The sequence below is a fragment of the Merops nubicus genome, unplaced genomic scaffold, assembly GCF_000691845.1.
Source record: "Merops nubicus isolate BGI_N331 unplaced genomic scaffold, ASM69184v1 scaffold24178, whole genome shotgun sequence".
Classification (NCBI taxonomy): Eukaryota; Metazoa; Chordata; class Aves; order Coraciiformes; family Meropidae; genus Merops; species Merops nubicus.
Genome location: NW_008626064.1, coordinates 22353 through 38676, shown reverse-complemented (window position 1 = coordinate 38676; position 16324 = coordinate 22353). Strand labels below are relative to the sequence as shown.

General features: G+C 43.7%; 1 protein-coding gene across 2 annotated transcripts in view; it reads left to right on the top strand.

The window, feature by feature from the left end:
- The first annotated feature begins 1636 nt into the window (after positions 1–1636).
- EYA3 (EYA transcriptional coactivator and phosphatase 3) overlaps positions 1637–16324 on the top strand; it is a 33517-nt gene continuing 18829 nt past the window's right edge. For both annotated transcript variants that reach the window (XM_008945848.1, XM_008945847.1), the window contains exons 1-5: positions 1637–1669; positions 6241–6284; positions 9770–9849; positions 13460–13526; positions 14310–14452. In XM_008945848.1, coding sequence (XP_008944096.1) covers positions 1637–1669; positions 6241–6284; positions 9770–9849; positions 13460–13526; positions 14310–14452 — 367 coding nt within the window. The remainder of the gene's footprint in view (positions 1670–6240; positions 6285–9769; positions 9850–13459; positions 13527–14309; positions 14453–16324) is intronic.

The following is a 16324-nucleotide window of genomic DNA, read 5'->3' as shown; positions in this document are numbered from 1 at the left end:
ACACCCAAAGTCCAGGGTCGTGAGCTTGTCATCTGTGGTGTGAATAGGGTCGTTTCAAAAGAACCTGGGTTCCCACAGAGAATGTAAATTTAGTTGATTTACTGTTAAGGCCATAAGGGTAAGTAGCTTTGACTAGGGGAGGCAACCTTGGAAAATACTCAAACCTTCAATGAAATTTTAGCCTAGCGTGTGTGATACATCCTGGCACGCAAGACTCCTGTCCTCAAATAAGGGAGGAGAAATCCTTTGTGCTTTCATGGTTATTAAGAGATGACTGCAGGCTGCAGAGCATCCCTGTGCTCTGCACGTGGCACTCTGCCACAGGCTGGCCACACGTGCCAGGAGCCTAAGTAGGTCTGGCGGGGGTCGGGAGCAGGAAACAGCAGCTGGTTTTGGGATGCTGGCTTCATGATGTGAAGGTGCCTGAATGTTCCAGACTGGATGGGAAATCAGAAGGACAGAGAGAAAGGAGAGCTGGGTAAAAAGAGCCTTTTGCATTTCCACTGGGATTTACAGTAAAAATGTCATGGCTGCAGAGGCAGGAATAGGTTGCACATCAGCACAGAAAGTTGCTGTGTTTGATTCTTCCAAACCACTAAGTGTTTTTTAGCATTTCTTCCAATTTCAGTGATCCACTCAGGTTCTGCTGGGTGTGCAGTAATGTGCTCGTGTGCTTAGGGAGGAGACAGCCCTGCCGGGGTGGGAGAGGGGCACCCGCTTGCTGGTGGTGCCCTTGAGATGGAGCTTGTCTGAAGAGGTTAGGGTTTGGGTTTAGTAAACTGGCTCTGGAATGAGAGGGTGAAAGAAGAGCAGCTGAACACGTAGGTGACGCTGTTGGTGAACATCAGTTGGGCAGAGGGGGAAGCTGTGGAGGACACATGCCTTCATTGTTAGCCCAGAAAATTGCAAAAGTTATTGGGGTTGTGAAAGTAATCCGCAAAATTTCCTTTTCATGGTTTTAAAACCCTGGGGGATAGCAGCTATTTGGTATAGTATATAAGATCTCTTTGCTAAAGGCTACTGGGTTACTTAGCTGCCAAAATAAAAATGATTTTATAAATTTTTGGGAAACCTCTCTTTTTGAAAGGTGCAATTGGAATGATAACCTCGCTTTGTGAATTGGGCAATAAGCAGTGCTGCCTGTAAACACATTTAGGTGTACAGCCTTGTCCTGATTTTTTTTTTTTTGTTCGTTATATAAATGCTCTAAATTAAAACAGGTTAGATTGAATCACACTGTTTACTGACCTAGTAGACCAGACTTGATCATTTAAAGTGTCTTTAACATCATGGTGCACGTGGCTGATTGATACATTAGCTTCTCTGGTCAGTATGCTACAAGTAAGTGATGTAGAGATGGGCCACGTGCATAAAAAAGTCTGTATCTTAGAGCTTAAAGCTAAATCCCTTGTTTATGAAATCTTTCCATATATGAATTTTGTCTTTTACTTAGGAGATGGCAACACGAGTTTAGAAAGCTTGTGGGTGGAGTAAATAACAATTAATGTTCTCTGATAGCCTAAATGATAAGCCCCCCAAAAGTACATAAAGCTATGAACGCCTTTTTTTGACAGGCTCTGAAGACTGCTGAGGAACACAAGATTTGAATCACTTAAGCATTAAAACAGTAATACCCATGGAAGAGCCACAAGACTTACCCGAACAACCAGTAAGTACATCTTTAAAGGCTAAAAATGAATATAGAACTCAAATTGGTGATATCACAAATTCAGTAGGCAGGTTTTCAGTAATGTAAAGGGAGGCTTATACTGAGTTTATTTATCTAGAGGTGAAAAACTGTTTTGCTGTTAGTGAAATGTGTTGCACATTGAATTTGCTGTAATCTCACAGGTGGCAGGAATAAAAGGAATGGTTACATATGCTTAGACTCTATAATGTAAAATAATTCCTTGTTATACTCACAAAACCAGACCATTTCAAGCCTACTGTAGAGAAGTTAAAATTCACTACTTGGAATAACTGTGCTGGTTATTACAGTGTATATAGTCTTCAATTCTCCTTGTGCTTGAGATCTTGTAAAGGTCCCATGATCCATCATCTCCACAGGTGGAAAGCATTTTTATCAGTTCTTTATTTAACAGTGCTCGAGTAGGGAAGCATGTCTTCAGAGAGAAATCCTGTCCAGACATCTTATTTCCAGCACTCTCTGTATTATCAGTAACTGGCAATATCACATCACAGAAGCTTTGGGTAGAGTGATTACTAATACAGTATGCTATGAAGTTAAATTTCTATATCTAAATCATAGTAACATAGGAATCAAGCAAAAAAGTTTATATTAATGTTATATTCCCAAATAAACCTGGTGCAAACTCAACAAGAAGTTGCCAAGTTGAGAGTGAAGCTTATTTTAATTTTTGAGACCTTTTCAAATGCACACAAAAAGAAAGTAGTATGCTGAGGGAAAGTTGGTCATGTCTCATTAAAAACATTTGGATGTATTTTTAATGTGAGAATTTATGTTCTGCAGTTAACTGATTAGAAAATACATTGTAATGTCATTTATGCAATTTTGTGACTATGAACAAAGTTGAATGAAGTGCAAATTTACAGTTGCTTAAAATATTGCTTGACACAATGTGTCAGTAATACCAGGTAATTGGGACTCCAGATATTTATAGAATTTAAAAATTAATTAAATGTGTGTATTAAAAGAGGAAATATTGTAATTACCTCTTTCTATAATGAAAACTGTTAATAAAATTTTTTTCTTCAGGGCATGAGAAACAGGGTACAGCTAAATTTTGATACCTGAAGGCAGATTCTGCTGTAATTTTCAGCTGAAGATTTTCTTGGTAATTTAAATGTCTACCACCAGTCAGTCATTCTAATACAGAATATGAGACTATATTGATCATAGCTAGTAAGTGAGGTGGTATTTTGAGTGTAGTGGCACATTCTTGTGGAGGGAAATGAGGAGAACAATTTTATTTTAATTTTTTTTTTCTATTGACAGAGTTCCTGAAACAAGTGGTTTTCCTCATTACAGAAAACCAAACTGAACTTAGTCAACTGAAGTCAGCTTTGTAAAATCCCTTCAGCCTGGCAGCCCAACACTGATACTGTACAAGCTTGTTTCCTTTCCCAAATGATTTTGCCTGTCTTAATCATGGGAACAAGATTAGTATGTTACTTCAAAAAATATTTATGTCAAGTTGTTGGTAACTAAATCCAGAAAGGAGCCTGTAGAGAAGTCAAAAGTCTTTGAGTTCAATATATTTTACAAATATATTCAATATATTAAACAAAAAATTATTAAAAATCTAATTGAGTAATTTTCCTGTGTTGGTGTGAACTGAAGGTAATAATTGGTCAAAATGTATACAGTGTGTCTTTTCTAAATGAATCTTAGAATTCTTACCCCACTAATTGCTGCCTGGTATGTTAAACAGGTTTGTCCTTTCTCCCTGGTTTTTTAATTTCTTCCCTTTTCAAGTCTGCATTGGAGTAGAGAATTCTCTGTGCATAGCATAGTGCTAGAAAACAGAATCAGACATGGAAAATAGAAAGCAGAAGAAAATTGGGTTGAAAGTGACCTCCTGACTTTCTCATGGCAAAAGATTTATTAATTTATAATAAGTTATTAATCTGGATTAGTTTTCAGAAGTAGTCCTGCATAGTAATCTCTCACTTGTTGAATGCATTGTGGATGGATGTAGTTGACTTTTATAATACTTATTTAATCCTTAATGCTAGAAAATGACAAAAATCTTTTTATAAGGGATGCTGAACTGGTATGACACTTGTCAGACAGCTGGACTCAGTCCCAGGGCGACTGTTATCCTCATGTCAGCAGGAGAACTTTGTTTCTCCTTTGATTCTGACTCTGTGAATACAACTGAACTCCATCCCTGGTAGATCTGGGACAGAAGCAGTTTTCCACCCCAAAGAACAGTTTGTGTTTTCAGTGACAGACACTTGTGATTTGGGAGCAGAGACCAGCTGGAATGTGTCACGACTTTTTTTATCTTTTTTAAAAAAAAAATTCAAAATAAGCTGAAAACTGTTAGGGAAATAAAACCCTGGAGGTGACAGCAAAGGGGTGCCCTGTGAGAGGTGCCGTGCAGCAGAACAGCCTGGTGAGGTAAGATCTGGCTGGTGAAGCTGACACCTGGATGGCTGTGGGACACCACATCGTTTTCCTCATTTTACAGCCACTACTGGACTGAAAAAAATGGGTCTTACCCAGTCCCTCCCTGGGCAGTCCTCCTGTGAAATCTAAAATGCAAGCTGCCAACTTGTAATTTTTACTTCTCTCCTCAATGTAATTTTGGTCTGAAGCAGTTAGCTACTGCTGCTTCTGATGTGATTAATTCTCTTCAATCTACCTCCTTTCCTTAGGATCTGTGTGGGCAGTTTGGTACCCTGAGCTGCCTGGTGTGGTGTCGGTGGCTCAGGTCCCTGTCCCTGCTCAGGGGTGGGTGGCAGGGTCCCGGGGAAGAGCTGGAGCACCTGCTGCAGGACAGGAGGCTGCTGAAGGAGGTTGAGGGGCACCGTGGATGGGCAGCAGCCGTGCTCTGGTGACTTGGTGCCCGAGAGGGCTGAGGAACACTGCTCTGCTTTCCCTCGGTGCTGTAGCTAACGTTGTCTCTAGGTGGGAAGACTGATACAGCTCCCTTAGGCCCTGGACCGTGTGGCAGTCGGGACAAGGAGTGTGCCTGCTTGGCCAGGCAGGAGAAGGGCTCTGGAGAAGTCTCTGAACTGAAGCTGTGGGGCTGAAGAACCACAACAGGAGCCAGTGCCAGTGTTACCAGCCCTTTGCTCAGGTTGAAGTGATGAATGCCAGACGATTTGAGGCTCTGTGATATCTGAGCCCTTGTACTGCTGTAGACTTTTGTCCTTGCTTTTGCCTTTTTTGCTGTGAGGAATGCTGATGAAGTTTGCTGTGTTCTGCTGTGAAGTGCTGGAGGGAACTGCTGCTAGCAAGACTAGTACAGAGCTGAAAACAGACTGAGCTCTACAATACTGGTAGCTGCATCAGGGAGATAAGATTGTCCTTTCAGCCTTCTCCTTGCCATCCTTACTGTTTGCTTACTCCTCTTCTTTTGCTGCTGCCTTGAGTCTTTATCCTTTTTTGTACCCCTGCATCTCCCTCTGCCCAACAGGAATGACTTATTAAACAACAACTGCAATAGGAGTGTTTTATTAATATATTTAAAAAAAAAAAATTATCACATTTTGACCTCTCACACTCAAATTGCATTTTACTGGCATTTTGTTTGTACTCATCAGAGACAAACTTAATAACACGGTGAGACATTTGTGCTAGCAGCTTTCATGTGTGGCAGCATTCTTCCTTTGAGTGCTGTACCCAAGTTGGGGGGCTGCAGTCCCTGCAGCCTGCTCCCCACCCAGCACGCTCCTTCCCAGGGGACTTTGCTGGGTGGTGCTGGCTGCTCAGCACCTGCAGGGGCTGGGGGAGTGGGGAGTGCAGCTGGGTGCTGGAGCGGCTCCTTCGGCACCTAAACCTGCTCCAGAAACATGGGAGGCTGTAAAACTTTCTGCCACAGGGAGAAGGTGGGGGAAGGAAAACCCTGTGTATCACAGGAACATCTTCCTCAAAAGACTACAGGTACAGAAACTAACCTGTCATCCTCCAAGGAGTTCAAAGTGGTGTCTGTGGCCTGCATGCAGAAAACCAGATTTGTGTTCAAGCCATTGCTTTCTGTCATGTAATACCCTGCACAGCAACTGGATCCAGCTGCCCACCTACCAAACCAGAATAAATGATGTGCTGGTTTTACTCCAAAATGAAAATTTGAACTCCTCATTTATTACAGAAAAAAAAAAAAAAAATCCCATGTTTATACAGTATTTAAATATGGGGAAAAAACCCAAAGGACCCCAGTTTATGGCAGTTGTCCTGAATCTATGCAGAATAAGATTTTCTTAAAATTTATTGATTTATTAAATTGCCTTAAGATTGTCCTTATCAGACATTTGTAGTTGTATAGCCCATCATCTGTTCCTTACTTAAATAAGATGGCAGTTTTGCTAGCACCTTCAGTGTTAGCCCTTGTTTCCTCGTTAGGAGGAAGCTCGTTTTGAGATGAGGAACCCATGACCAAGCTGGTGAGCTCTGGATTCAACACAAGGCTTTCTGTATTTAAACACTAATGTGAGCTCTACAGTAACCAGTGGTGATCTGCTAGTGGAGGTCTGTGTGCACAGGTCTGTCAAGGACAGCTTCATTAGCTTTGAACATTTTTGTCTTTGCAGGTGAAGAAAGCCAAGATGCAGGAATCCAGAGAGCAAAGCTTGAGGTATGTCACTTTGCATTTGATTTTTGTGTGGAACATTAGTAATGGTTTTTGGCCATTTCAGGCTTCCATTCCAGAAGCTTGCATGTTGTTTTATTTTTCAGAGATAGGGCAAATGTAAGTCACTCTTGTATCTGACACAATTTTAAGTTCCCAATAAAATTAAAATTTACTGTCTCTTTGGTATTAAGCTTTTGTAACAGTGGCTATGAAGAGTCTCAACTGCATCATCAAAGATCCTGTTTTTCACAGAATCTGATGATACTGCACATAACATGCATATATTCTGGTGAGACTCAGAATATTTTAATAGTATTTGTGCTATGATTGTCAGCAAAATGATGAGGATAACTGTTCTGAGAAATTAAACCCTCCAGTTACTAGCCCCTTCTGTTTAAAGGGGTTGTGTTGGACTATATTTAGTCTCATTAGATGCTTTCTGATGTGTATCATATGTAGAAATTGATCACTATTATTACATATAGTTAGAATAGCTATATTAGTGTTTATTCTGGTCCTGTCAGTAGTAGCAAATACTAAAAAAAAAATTTCTTTCTGACACCCCAGTGTGAGTGAGGAGGAAACACCATGTGCCATTCATGCAGGACTGAAGCCCTGAATGGAGACATTAGTACATCAATTAAAAAATACAGTAAAAAATGAGAGAGAATACTTACCAGCAAGCAGTGAGCAAACAGTGTGTGAAATTAATTGTATGCCTAAAGTTAGAAATTGGAGCTAATCACTGCAAACTCCTTTTCTAGCGGGTGTGAGCAGAGAGAGACACATAGTAGGAGGTTTGGTTTTTTCTCATGTTGGCTACAAAGGAGCCGAGGGCAGCACGGACAGATCTGAACGTGTGGATGCTCCCTCAGTGCTCACCCTGCTCCAGTGTAGTCACAGCTCTCCTCCAGCCACGAGTAGCCTCAAGACTGGAGTGTAAACATCCTTGTAGTGTATTGAAAAATAGAAGAGAGGTGAGGGATATAATTGCCTTTCTAACCTGCACAGATATTCTGGCTCTGTTGGGATAAAAGTATATATGATTTTAAGTTGGACCTATGGAATAGTTTAAAATAATTTATAAGACCTGTTTCTCCACAGCAACAAGATTTTCAGCTGATGTCAGCACTCTGGCTGGACTTGTTTAGCTCGATTGTAAAGTGGGGAAGGGAAGAGCTGGACTCTGTGAGGGTTGTCTCTCTTGGGAGCATTAAGCATCTTAACACTTCTGTGAATACGGCGTGTTCTGCTCGCCAGGCTGCTCTGTGGGATGTTTGCAGAGGTGCAAGGCAGCTGTGGTGCAAGTGAGAATTTTTCTCTGAGTCTGTGAGAGCTGAAAAGTTATAAATGATGAAGAATCAGAGCACTTGGGATTGACGTGTCCCAAAAGCATAGAATCAGAAAATGGTTTTCACTGGAAGGGACCTTGAAGTTCAACTAGTTCCAACCCCCTGCCATGGGCAAGGACACCTTCCACTAGACCAGGCTGTGCAAGGCCCCATCCAACCAGGTCTTGACCATCCCCAGGGATGGAGCATCCACAGCTTCCCTGGGCAGCCTGGGCCAGTGTCTCACCACCCTTGTAATGAACTTCTTCCTAATTTGTAAACTAAATCTACCCTCTTCCAGGTTAAAGCCATTACCCCTTGCCCTATCACTATGAGCCCTCTCATAAAGTCTCTCCCCAGCTTTCTTGTAGGCCCCATTCAGATACTGGAAGGCTGCAAGAAGGTCTTCATGGAGACTTCTCTTCTCCAGGCTGAACAACCCCAACTCTCTCAGCCTGTCCTCGTAAGGGGGTGTTCCAACCCATTGATGGTCTTTATGACCTCTTCCAGAGCTGCTCTAACAGGTCCATGTCCTTTTTGTGTTGGGGGCTCCAGAGCTGGACACAGTATTCTAGGTAGGGTCTCAGGAGAGTGGAGTAGAGGGGGAGAATCCCCTCTCTCGACCAGTTTGCCACACTGCTTTTGATGCAGGCCAGGATGTGGTTGAGGCTTTCTGGGCTGTACTCACACATTGTTGGCTCTTGCTGAGCTTTTCATCAACCAGCAAGTCTTTCTGCTCAGCATGGCTCTCAATCCATACAGCATGTGTTGAGGAGCAGAGACACAGGCTGGTATAGCATGGTCAGAGTGTTATTTATCTTTTTGTGCCACAAAATCACAGCATTTTTTTCCACTAATAATAATAATGCACAAATACCTGGAGTCTGAGTAGAAATATGTTATTTTCTATCAAAATTCACACTTTATTATGAAAGTCTGTTCATCTACTAGTATTAAGAAAGATTTCTAAGGATTTTGGTTATAAAGGTTTTTAGGGGGAAAAATCCAGATGGTGCATTTTGGTCAAGTTTCTCTCTCACTAGATGAAGGAAGCTCACTTGCCTTATAGCCAAACCCATGGCACTCAGTAGCCAACTCCATCCTTACCCTGGCCCATGAATGACATACCTCCTGACCAGGGGGATTGTCTGGGCATAATGCTGTAGCAAGGAGCTAGACAAAAGGGCCTCATCACAGCTTGAAGGAACAGTCCAGGGAAGGATGGAGCTACCAGGGCACTGCTGGTTATCACACACTCCTCAGCTTCTCCTTTTCCCCAGCTGGCAGGAGCCAAGTAAATGCCACCATGAGTGGTATGTTGGGGCCCTGCTGTCACAGTCTTCTGTGTTGGGAGGTTGCCTTACTGCTGGGTTTGTCCTGAAGACCTTGAAGCATCCTTAATGATGTCATACAGGCTGGGGACTGATCTGCTGGAGAGCAGTTCTGGGGAAAAGGGCCTGGGAGCCCTAGTTGAGAGCAGGATGGCCAAGGGCATCCTGGGGTGCAGTAAGAGGAGCGTGGCCAACAGGAGGAGGGAAGTCTCCTCCCCCTCTGCTAGCCCTGGTGAGGCCCCACCTGGAGTACTCTGTGCAGCTGTGGGCTCCTCAGTTCAAGAAGGACAAAGAACTTTTGGAGAGGGTCCAGCACAGGGCTATGTAGATGATCAAGGGCCTGGAGCACCCATCACATGAGGAAAGGCTCAGGGAGCTGGTGACATTTATCTTGGAGAAGATGAGGCTGAGTGGGATCTTATTAATGCTTATCAATATCTGCAGGGGGGGTGTCAGGAAGATGGGGCCAGGCTCTGCTCAGTGGTGTCTGGTGACAGGACTAGGGGCAATGGCCACAATCTGGGGAACGAGAGGTTCAGCCTGAGGATAAGGAAGAACTTCTTTACAATGAGAGGGACAGAGCACTGGAAGGGGCTGCCCAGGGGCTGGTGGAGTCACCAGCTCTGGAGACTTTCAAGGGCTGGACATGCTCCTGGGTGATGTACTCTGGGTGATCCTGCTCTGGCAGGGGGGGTGGACTAGGTGATATTTTGAAGTCTCTTCCAACCCCTAACATTCTGTGAATCTGTGAACTTGGAGGTTATGATGCCCAAGATTAATTTAAGAGTTCATTATTCTAATGCTCAGCCTTTGTTTGTCCTGGCAGTCACGTGGGCAACACAGAAGTCAGTGATCAGAAACCTGAATCTTCAAGCCTTGGTTCAAACCTTTCCATGTCCAGTGAGAGTAAGTATCTTCTGCAGTTCTTCTGCTCCCACTGTCATTCCTCTTTTATTCCACTGGTCTCACTACTTGGCCTCATCAAGCACAGGGTTTATCTCCTCCTTGCAATCCTTAGCCTGTCCTCACTATCACTTGTAAAGTGGAAGTTTGCTGTGCTTAAAAGTGCTGATGCCTGATGGTGAGCAAATATTTCTTTCTAACGTATCTTTGTGTCACTGCCCCCAACTTGCTGCTGGGCACTGCTGTGTCCTTTCTGCCTTACACGTGATTTTTCTTGAGGTGTGAGTTGGTCAGCAGTAATGCCTACTGTCAAAGAACTGTCTTGAATGTCTGCAGAACTTCCTTATGAAAAAAATGGAGAGGACGCTGAAGCAGAAAGGAAAAAGTTTGCATAGTAAGTCAGAGGTGGAATGTGTCCTTCCCTCTGGAAAAAGAGAGCTGGAGGTTGTTACAGAAGTAGTATTCCTGTGGAGAACACCTTTGACTGCCAGCGCTTATAAAGAAGCATAAGTCAGGTCAACTTGATTGAAAATATGTAATGTAACTTTCCATTACTAAGTGATTGCATCTTTACAGTTTTAGTCCATGTGCTGTGGTGTTGCAGTTGCAGGAGCTGCAGGAGTTTTAGCCTGCAAAATCTGCTGTCTAACTGACTGGATAAACCATTTACAAATTCCAGAAGCTGCATGCAGTAATATTGTGGGGTAATCTTTTTTTACATCATTACTGAACTCCTTATATACTATTTTAAAAATAAGAATTCTAGATATCCCATTGCTACACTACTATTTGGATGAATATTGACATTCATTTAAAAAACAACCAACCAACCAACCAGAAAAAAAAACAAACAAGGACATTTTTGCAAGAGGGATGTGAGAGTATCTGACAAGTGTTGAAGGAAAGCCTAAATGAAAGCCAGAAGTTCCTTTTGGAACTAAGGTTCCAAAAGTTCCCAGTTTCATTTCCTGTTGTATCCTTGTGCTCCATGAACTTTACACTGTGAGTAGAGGCGAAGACCAGAGGAAGGAGATTCATGAAGTTCAGAAGGTTCAGAGCAGTTGACTGATGTATTTCTCAGCTGCTTGTGCTCAGATTACAATAAAAAGAGTTTGTTTAGGTAGCAGAATGTAAATGTTGAGTTAGGGCTGCCTGTTGAACTTGCTCCCCTTAGTGGATGTGACTAGTACAAGAGTTAATTACATGATGAATACAAGAGCAATGATGTTGTAGGCCTGTTCCAGGTCAGGAAAGCCTAACCTGCAGCAGGCATCTGCAGCAAATCCCCAGGCAAAGTGTGGTGTTACCCATGACCATATTTCTCTTGGAAGGGTGTTAGTTGAGTTACTGCAGAAGGGAGAGGGAAGTGCAGCCTCTTGTAACATTGGTGATGGAGGATGCTGTGAGCCTGGGTCCCCTCAGCAGGGCTGGAGCCTGGGGGCTTTGCTTGCTTCCAGACTGGCTCCAGATGGATAAGCTGGATCCACAGCAGCACAGCTGGGTTTGCTAAGGATTTGGGTATGGTGCTGGGGGATCCCAACTGGTGTTTACCACTCCTGTGTGGATTGACAGTCACAAAAGTCAGCTAGCCTGGAGATCACCACAGCATGCTGCAGTCCAGTGGTGGCGTGTGCCAGGGAGGCTGCACAGGGCCAGGGTCTGTGCAGGGGTCCTGCACATCCTTGCTTTCCCAGCTTGCTGGACAGCTGAGTACAGCTCCAGCTCATCTGAATCCAGGGAGTGGGGTTTAATGGCTCTTGGGTTAAGGCAGAGCAGCTCGAGCCTCTTCTCCACCCCAACCCAGAGCGCTGTAATTGAGAACTGTCCCATATGGGGTGTACTAGAGCCACAGAGGGTGTGAAGTGAGAAGACTCTGAGTGTTTCACCCTTGGATTTGCAGCCTGAGCAGCTCTCTCATACCAGTTTGCTGCAGTTTGGGGTCAGGGCAGCCCCCAGAACTGTAACAGGCACTCTCTATTAACCCTCTCCCCACCCCCAAATGGAGAGAAAAGAAGAGAAAAGAAGAGAAAAGAAGAGAAAAGAAGAGAAAAGAAGAGAAAAGAAGAGAAAAGAAGAGAAAAGAAGAGAAAAGAAGAGAAAAGAAGAGAAAAGAAGAGAAAAGAAGAGAAAAGAAGAGAAAAGAAGAGAAAAGAAGAGAAAAGAAGAGAAAAGAAGAGAAAAGAAGAGAAAAGAAGAGAAAAGAGCAAAACAAAGGAAAGAAGAGAAAAGAAGAGAAAAGGAAAGGAAAGGAGAGAAGAGAAGAGAAGAGAAAAGAGCTTTAATACTACCACTACTAATAATAGTAATAATGATAATAAAATAGACTGTACAAATCTATACAAAGTTAGTGCTGAACCCAGCTCCCATGATGGCAAGACGTCACTGTCACCCTGGGCGGGGGAGCAGCCCCTGGGGAAGGGTCCCAGGCTGGACTCAGCCACAGACTGGGCACAGGAGCTGGATTCTGGAGCTCAGTTCAGGAGCACAGGGCTGGGGATCACGGGCAGGATGGATGGAGTCCTCCTGGGATGCAGCCACTGCAGCAGGAGCAGCCAGAGCCCAGCAGAAGACGAAAGAGAGAGCACGGAGAGGGAAAGGGAAGGGCTTGTCCCTCCTGATCCTCCAGCTTTTACTGGCTATGCCAGCTATGGGATGGAACACCCCACTGGGGAATCTTGGGGTCAGTTCTCCTGCCTGCTCCTCCCCACAGGTGTGGGGCACTCTGCCCCCTCTGTGTGGAATCCAAGCTCAGCAGTGGCCTTGGTCTGCACACCAACCCCTGGCAGCAACTCTGAACATGAAGCCTTATCACTGCTAAAACCAGTTAGTTTGTGAAGATGCTGCTAACTTCAGGCAGAGCAGTTAATTAGAAGAGCTTTAGCAAAAGAGTAAAATCATTAAGCAGAACCAGCTCTATCTTAGCCCAAACCAGGACACAGTTTTAGAGTGCAATTGCTGTGGCTTTATTTATGTAGAAGAATGGAAATGTCCTGTTCAATCTGACTGCCCAGTTTCTTCGGGGGACATCCAGATTTGGATTCCAAGCCTTGTGCACTGCAGCTCAGCCAGATGTCTCTTGATGTGTGGAATTAAGTTTGTTGAGCTGGGCATCACTCCTTTTTAAAAGGAAAGACAGGTTGCTGCAGCCATGCTTTGGGTGGAGTGTGTAGAAAGGGGAGGGGGAAGAGGAAAGTTTGGCAGAACGAGCATCTGCTTTGCTCTCTGCTCTGGGACTCAGAACAGAAATGTTGAGCTTGGCACAGGTAAAGACTCATTGGCATATGCAGGGCTTTGAGCATGACTGAAATCAAAGTTTTATCATGAAAATTGCCAAAGGGACAGCACCAGCTGGCAAGGAGAAACAACTGTACAAAAGGAGGAACAGTATTGACTGGGCCATCTGCCTGCTGTGAACTAGCAAGAAAAACGTTTTTGTGCTAGTTTAAGAGTGCACTTTTTGAGAGTTTGCTCTGAAACAAATATTCAGGACACTGAAAAACTTTGTAAATCCTATGTCTTGGTTAAAATGTACTGTGCATGCTGGTGTTTCGTTGCCATTATTTGTTGGCTTTTGAAATCAATTATGTAATTATACAAACTTTTTTTTTTTCAGTTATGACATGCACTGATTATATCCCAAGGCCATCAAATGATTATACCTCACAAATGTATTCTGCAAAGTAAGTCAAACAATTGTTACTGAATTCTGTAACTTACTTCTTTCTGAATTAATAATTTTGTGTCTTTATGCACTCCTGTAATGCTGTAAATCACAGTTTCGTATCTGCTGGCACAGATACTCATGGCTGCAGACACTGAAGCTGGTGGATTTCACACTTTGGCTTCAGTGGCTGTTGTTTTATGATCATGAGGCTAAATGAGCCCCTTTGAGTAATTACCAACACAGTAGTCTTGTTGGATAATGCCCATAACATTTGAGGAATAAACAAACTGTCGATAAATTAATTTAAGGGGAATACAGGATTTTCTTTGTTCATGATGTTTGGAGATCTTCATAGTTCTTCCCATTGCAGCACAGTAGACCTAAATCCTTCCTGCTTGCTTCTGTCTAGTCTCTGTGTGCTCCAGTAGCTTTGACCTACACTACAATATTGTATTAGCCTCAGGGTTTGGTGTTGAGGGTAAGTGAAACTAATTCCTTGTGCCTGCTGGAACAAGGAGTTTGTTCTTTGCCCTGTCACCCTGCCCTCCCCATCCTGGAGTGAACGTTGGTGTGCTGGCAGCATGGAGGAGAGAGTTTCCCCTGGTGGCCCCACACGAAGCAGCAGCCTGGTAAAGCCAAGAGCCTGCTGCTCTGGGAAACACGAGTGGGTTGTTGCACAGGGCAGTGTGTGCTGTGTCTTCTTCCTAAAGCAGCTTTTTTAGGTGTCGTCTGGTCTGGAGGCTGAAAGATTCATAGTGTAAGTGGTTCTTTTTTACTTGTGTTCTTTCCTTTTCATAAGGCCATATGCACATATCCTTTCTGTACCCGTGTCGGAGACCATGACCCCTTACCCTGCCCAGACTCAGTACCAAGCCCTACAGCAGTCTCAGCCCTACACCATCTACCCACAGACCACCCAAACCTATGGACTACCTCCTTTCGGTAAGAAGTAACTTCTCAATGAGTTCTCAGTGCCTGCAGTTGCTGTCTCATGTCTCATTAAAAAGTCAGTGTTGAGCTTAACCCGGCGTGTTGGGGAAGGGTCTGCTGCAGAGCACGTGCCTGCCTGAGCGAGTAGGTCAGTGCTGATCTCCAGATGAGACTCCATATTATAAAATATTGTTTCTGACAAAGCTGTTTTCCTGGCCATTAGTTTGGATGTCTCCTGGTGAAGCTTGCCAGATGGTTCTTAGTTTGGGATCATGATTTTCTCCAGGAGTGGTGTTTGCCATGCCCATGCCATGTTTGTACAGTTTCCTTGTCAGTGAAATCACTCAGGACCCCATACTACAGCATCTCAGCTGAGGGTGGTTTTCCTCTCCTTTTTGCTGGCCAGGGTTAAAGCTTTTTTGTTACTTCATCTTTGATCAAATGAAGATTTCATGCAAAAATGTCTCTATGTGTACTAGGCAAATAAGCTTGCTTAAGTTGCTCTAATACTTGAGCCCTTTATTAGCCATTCCAGTTTCTGCAAATGCTGAAGGGTGAAAGTCCTGTTGTAGCTGAGCAGCTAAAGCTTGGTGATGGGGTTTGAGCTCTTCACCCTGTGCTTCCTTTGTAGTGCCTGGACAGAGAGACTCACCCCTGGGCTGCTGGTCTGTTTTAGAAGATAATGGCCATCTTTCTTCATAATGTAGAAGAGGAGTTGAGGAGGTGTAGTGCAGACAGAAAAAAAACCTAACTTTGGAGGGGGTTAGTTAGTGAGAGGAGCTGCCTGGGCTTTCCATGTACTCTGCATATTAAGTGTGAGCCACTGGGGAGAAAACCAGATTGGCTGTCCCTCCAGATGTGTGAACTTTTGTAACTGGTTATTAAAACTTAACATTTTAACTTGTCTTTTGATTGTCAATGTTGCCCTGCTTGATTTCCTATGTAAATACTGCCTAATGTTGCCAGCTCTCAAAAGTGTCTGGTGGGAAGAGGCTGTTCTGCCCCTTAGCACCACGCTCTGGGGAGGGGGGAGCATCCTCCTTCCACACAGGCACCGTGGGAGGCACCACGAGAGCAGCACACCCAGGAGGTGTCTGTCCCAGGGCTGGGGGCATCCTGCAGAACCAGGTGAACAGGGCCTCTTGCAGATCCATCTGTGGTGCTACAATCTGAGCATCTTAAAGTGTAAAAGGAGGAATTTTTTTCCTTAGCTGAGGAACTAGATGTCTTTTTATGGCTTTTGCTAGCTGCTGACAGAGCAAGACTTTTATATAAATCACAAAACAATTGATTTCTTGTGGCATTTTTGAAAGATGGTGTAGGAAAGATAATACAGCTGGGCTCTGTTTTATTAGACATAAGTTATATTAATAATACTGTTTAAAGTAATATGGCACAAATCGTTATCTTTATGAGAAAAGTCAATATGCAAAACAAATCTACATAGCTTTCTTTTTTATTCATATGTATACACCTCAGATTTATGAAAAGGAGTTTTCTTGTGGTCGAGGGATCTTTAGGAAGAAAATTATGGTTTTCTAGTAACTGGGACACAAGGGTCTGATTAAACAGTGTCTCCCAAATGTCATTTACCCTGTATTAATGCTGAGATACATTGTTCTGGCTGATCACTTCAATGTCATAAGAATGGAGCTTTGCAGGGTGCAAATTTTGGGCTATTTTACCAGCAACTCAGGGCTTTTTAGGGGAATAGGGTCATTGGGTGGCTGTTGGTATTTGCTGCTTCTGCATTTCTAGCTCAGTCCCTGCCAGTTGGGTTCATTCAAGCTCCTGCCATCTTGGAGATTTTTAAAACCAGTCAGCCCTCCCCACTCCCTGTCATGAGGATGGGTCAGGATTTTGTTTGGGTGAGGACCTTGCTGA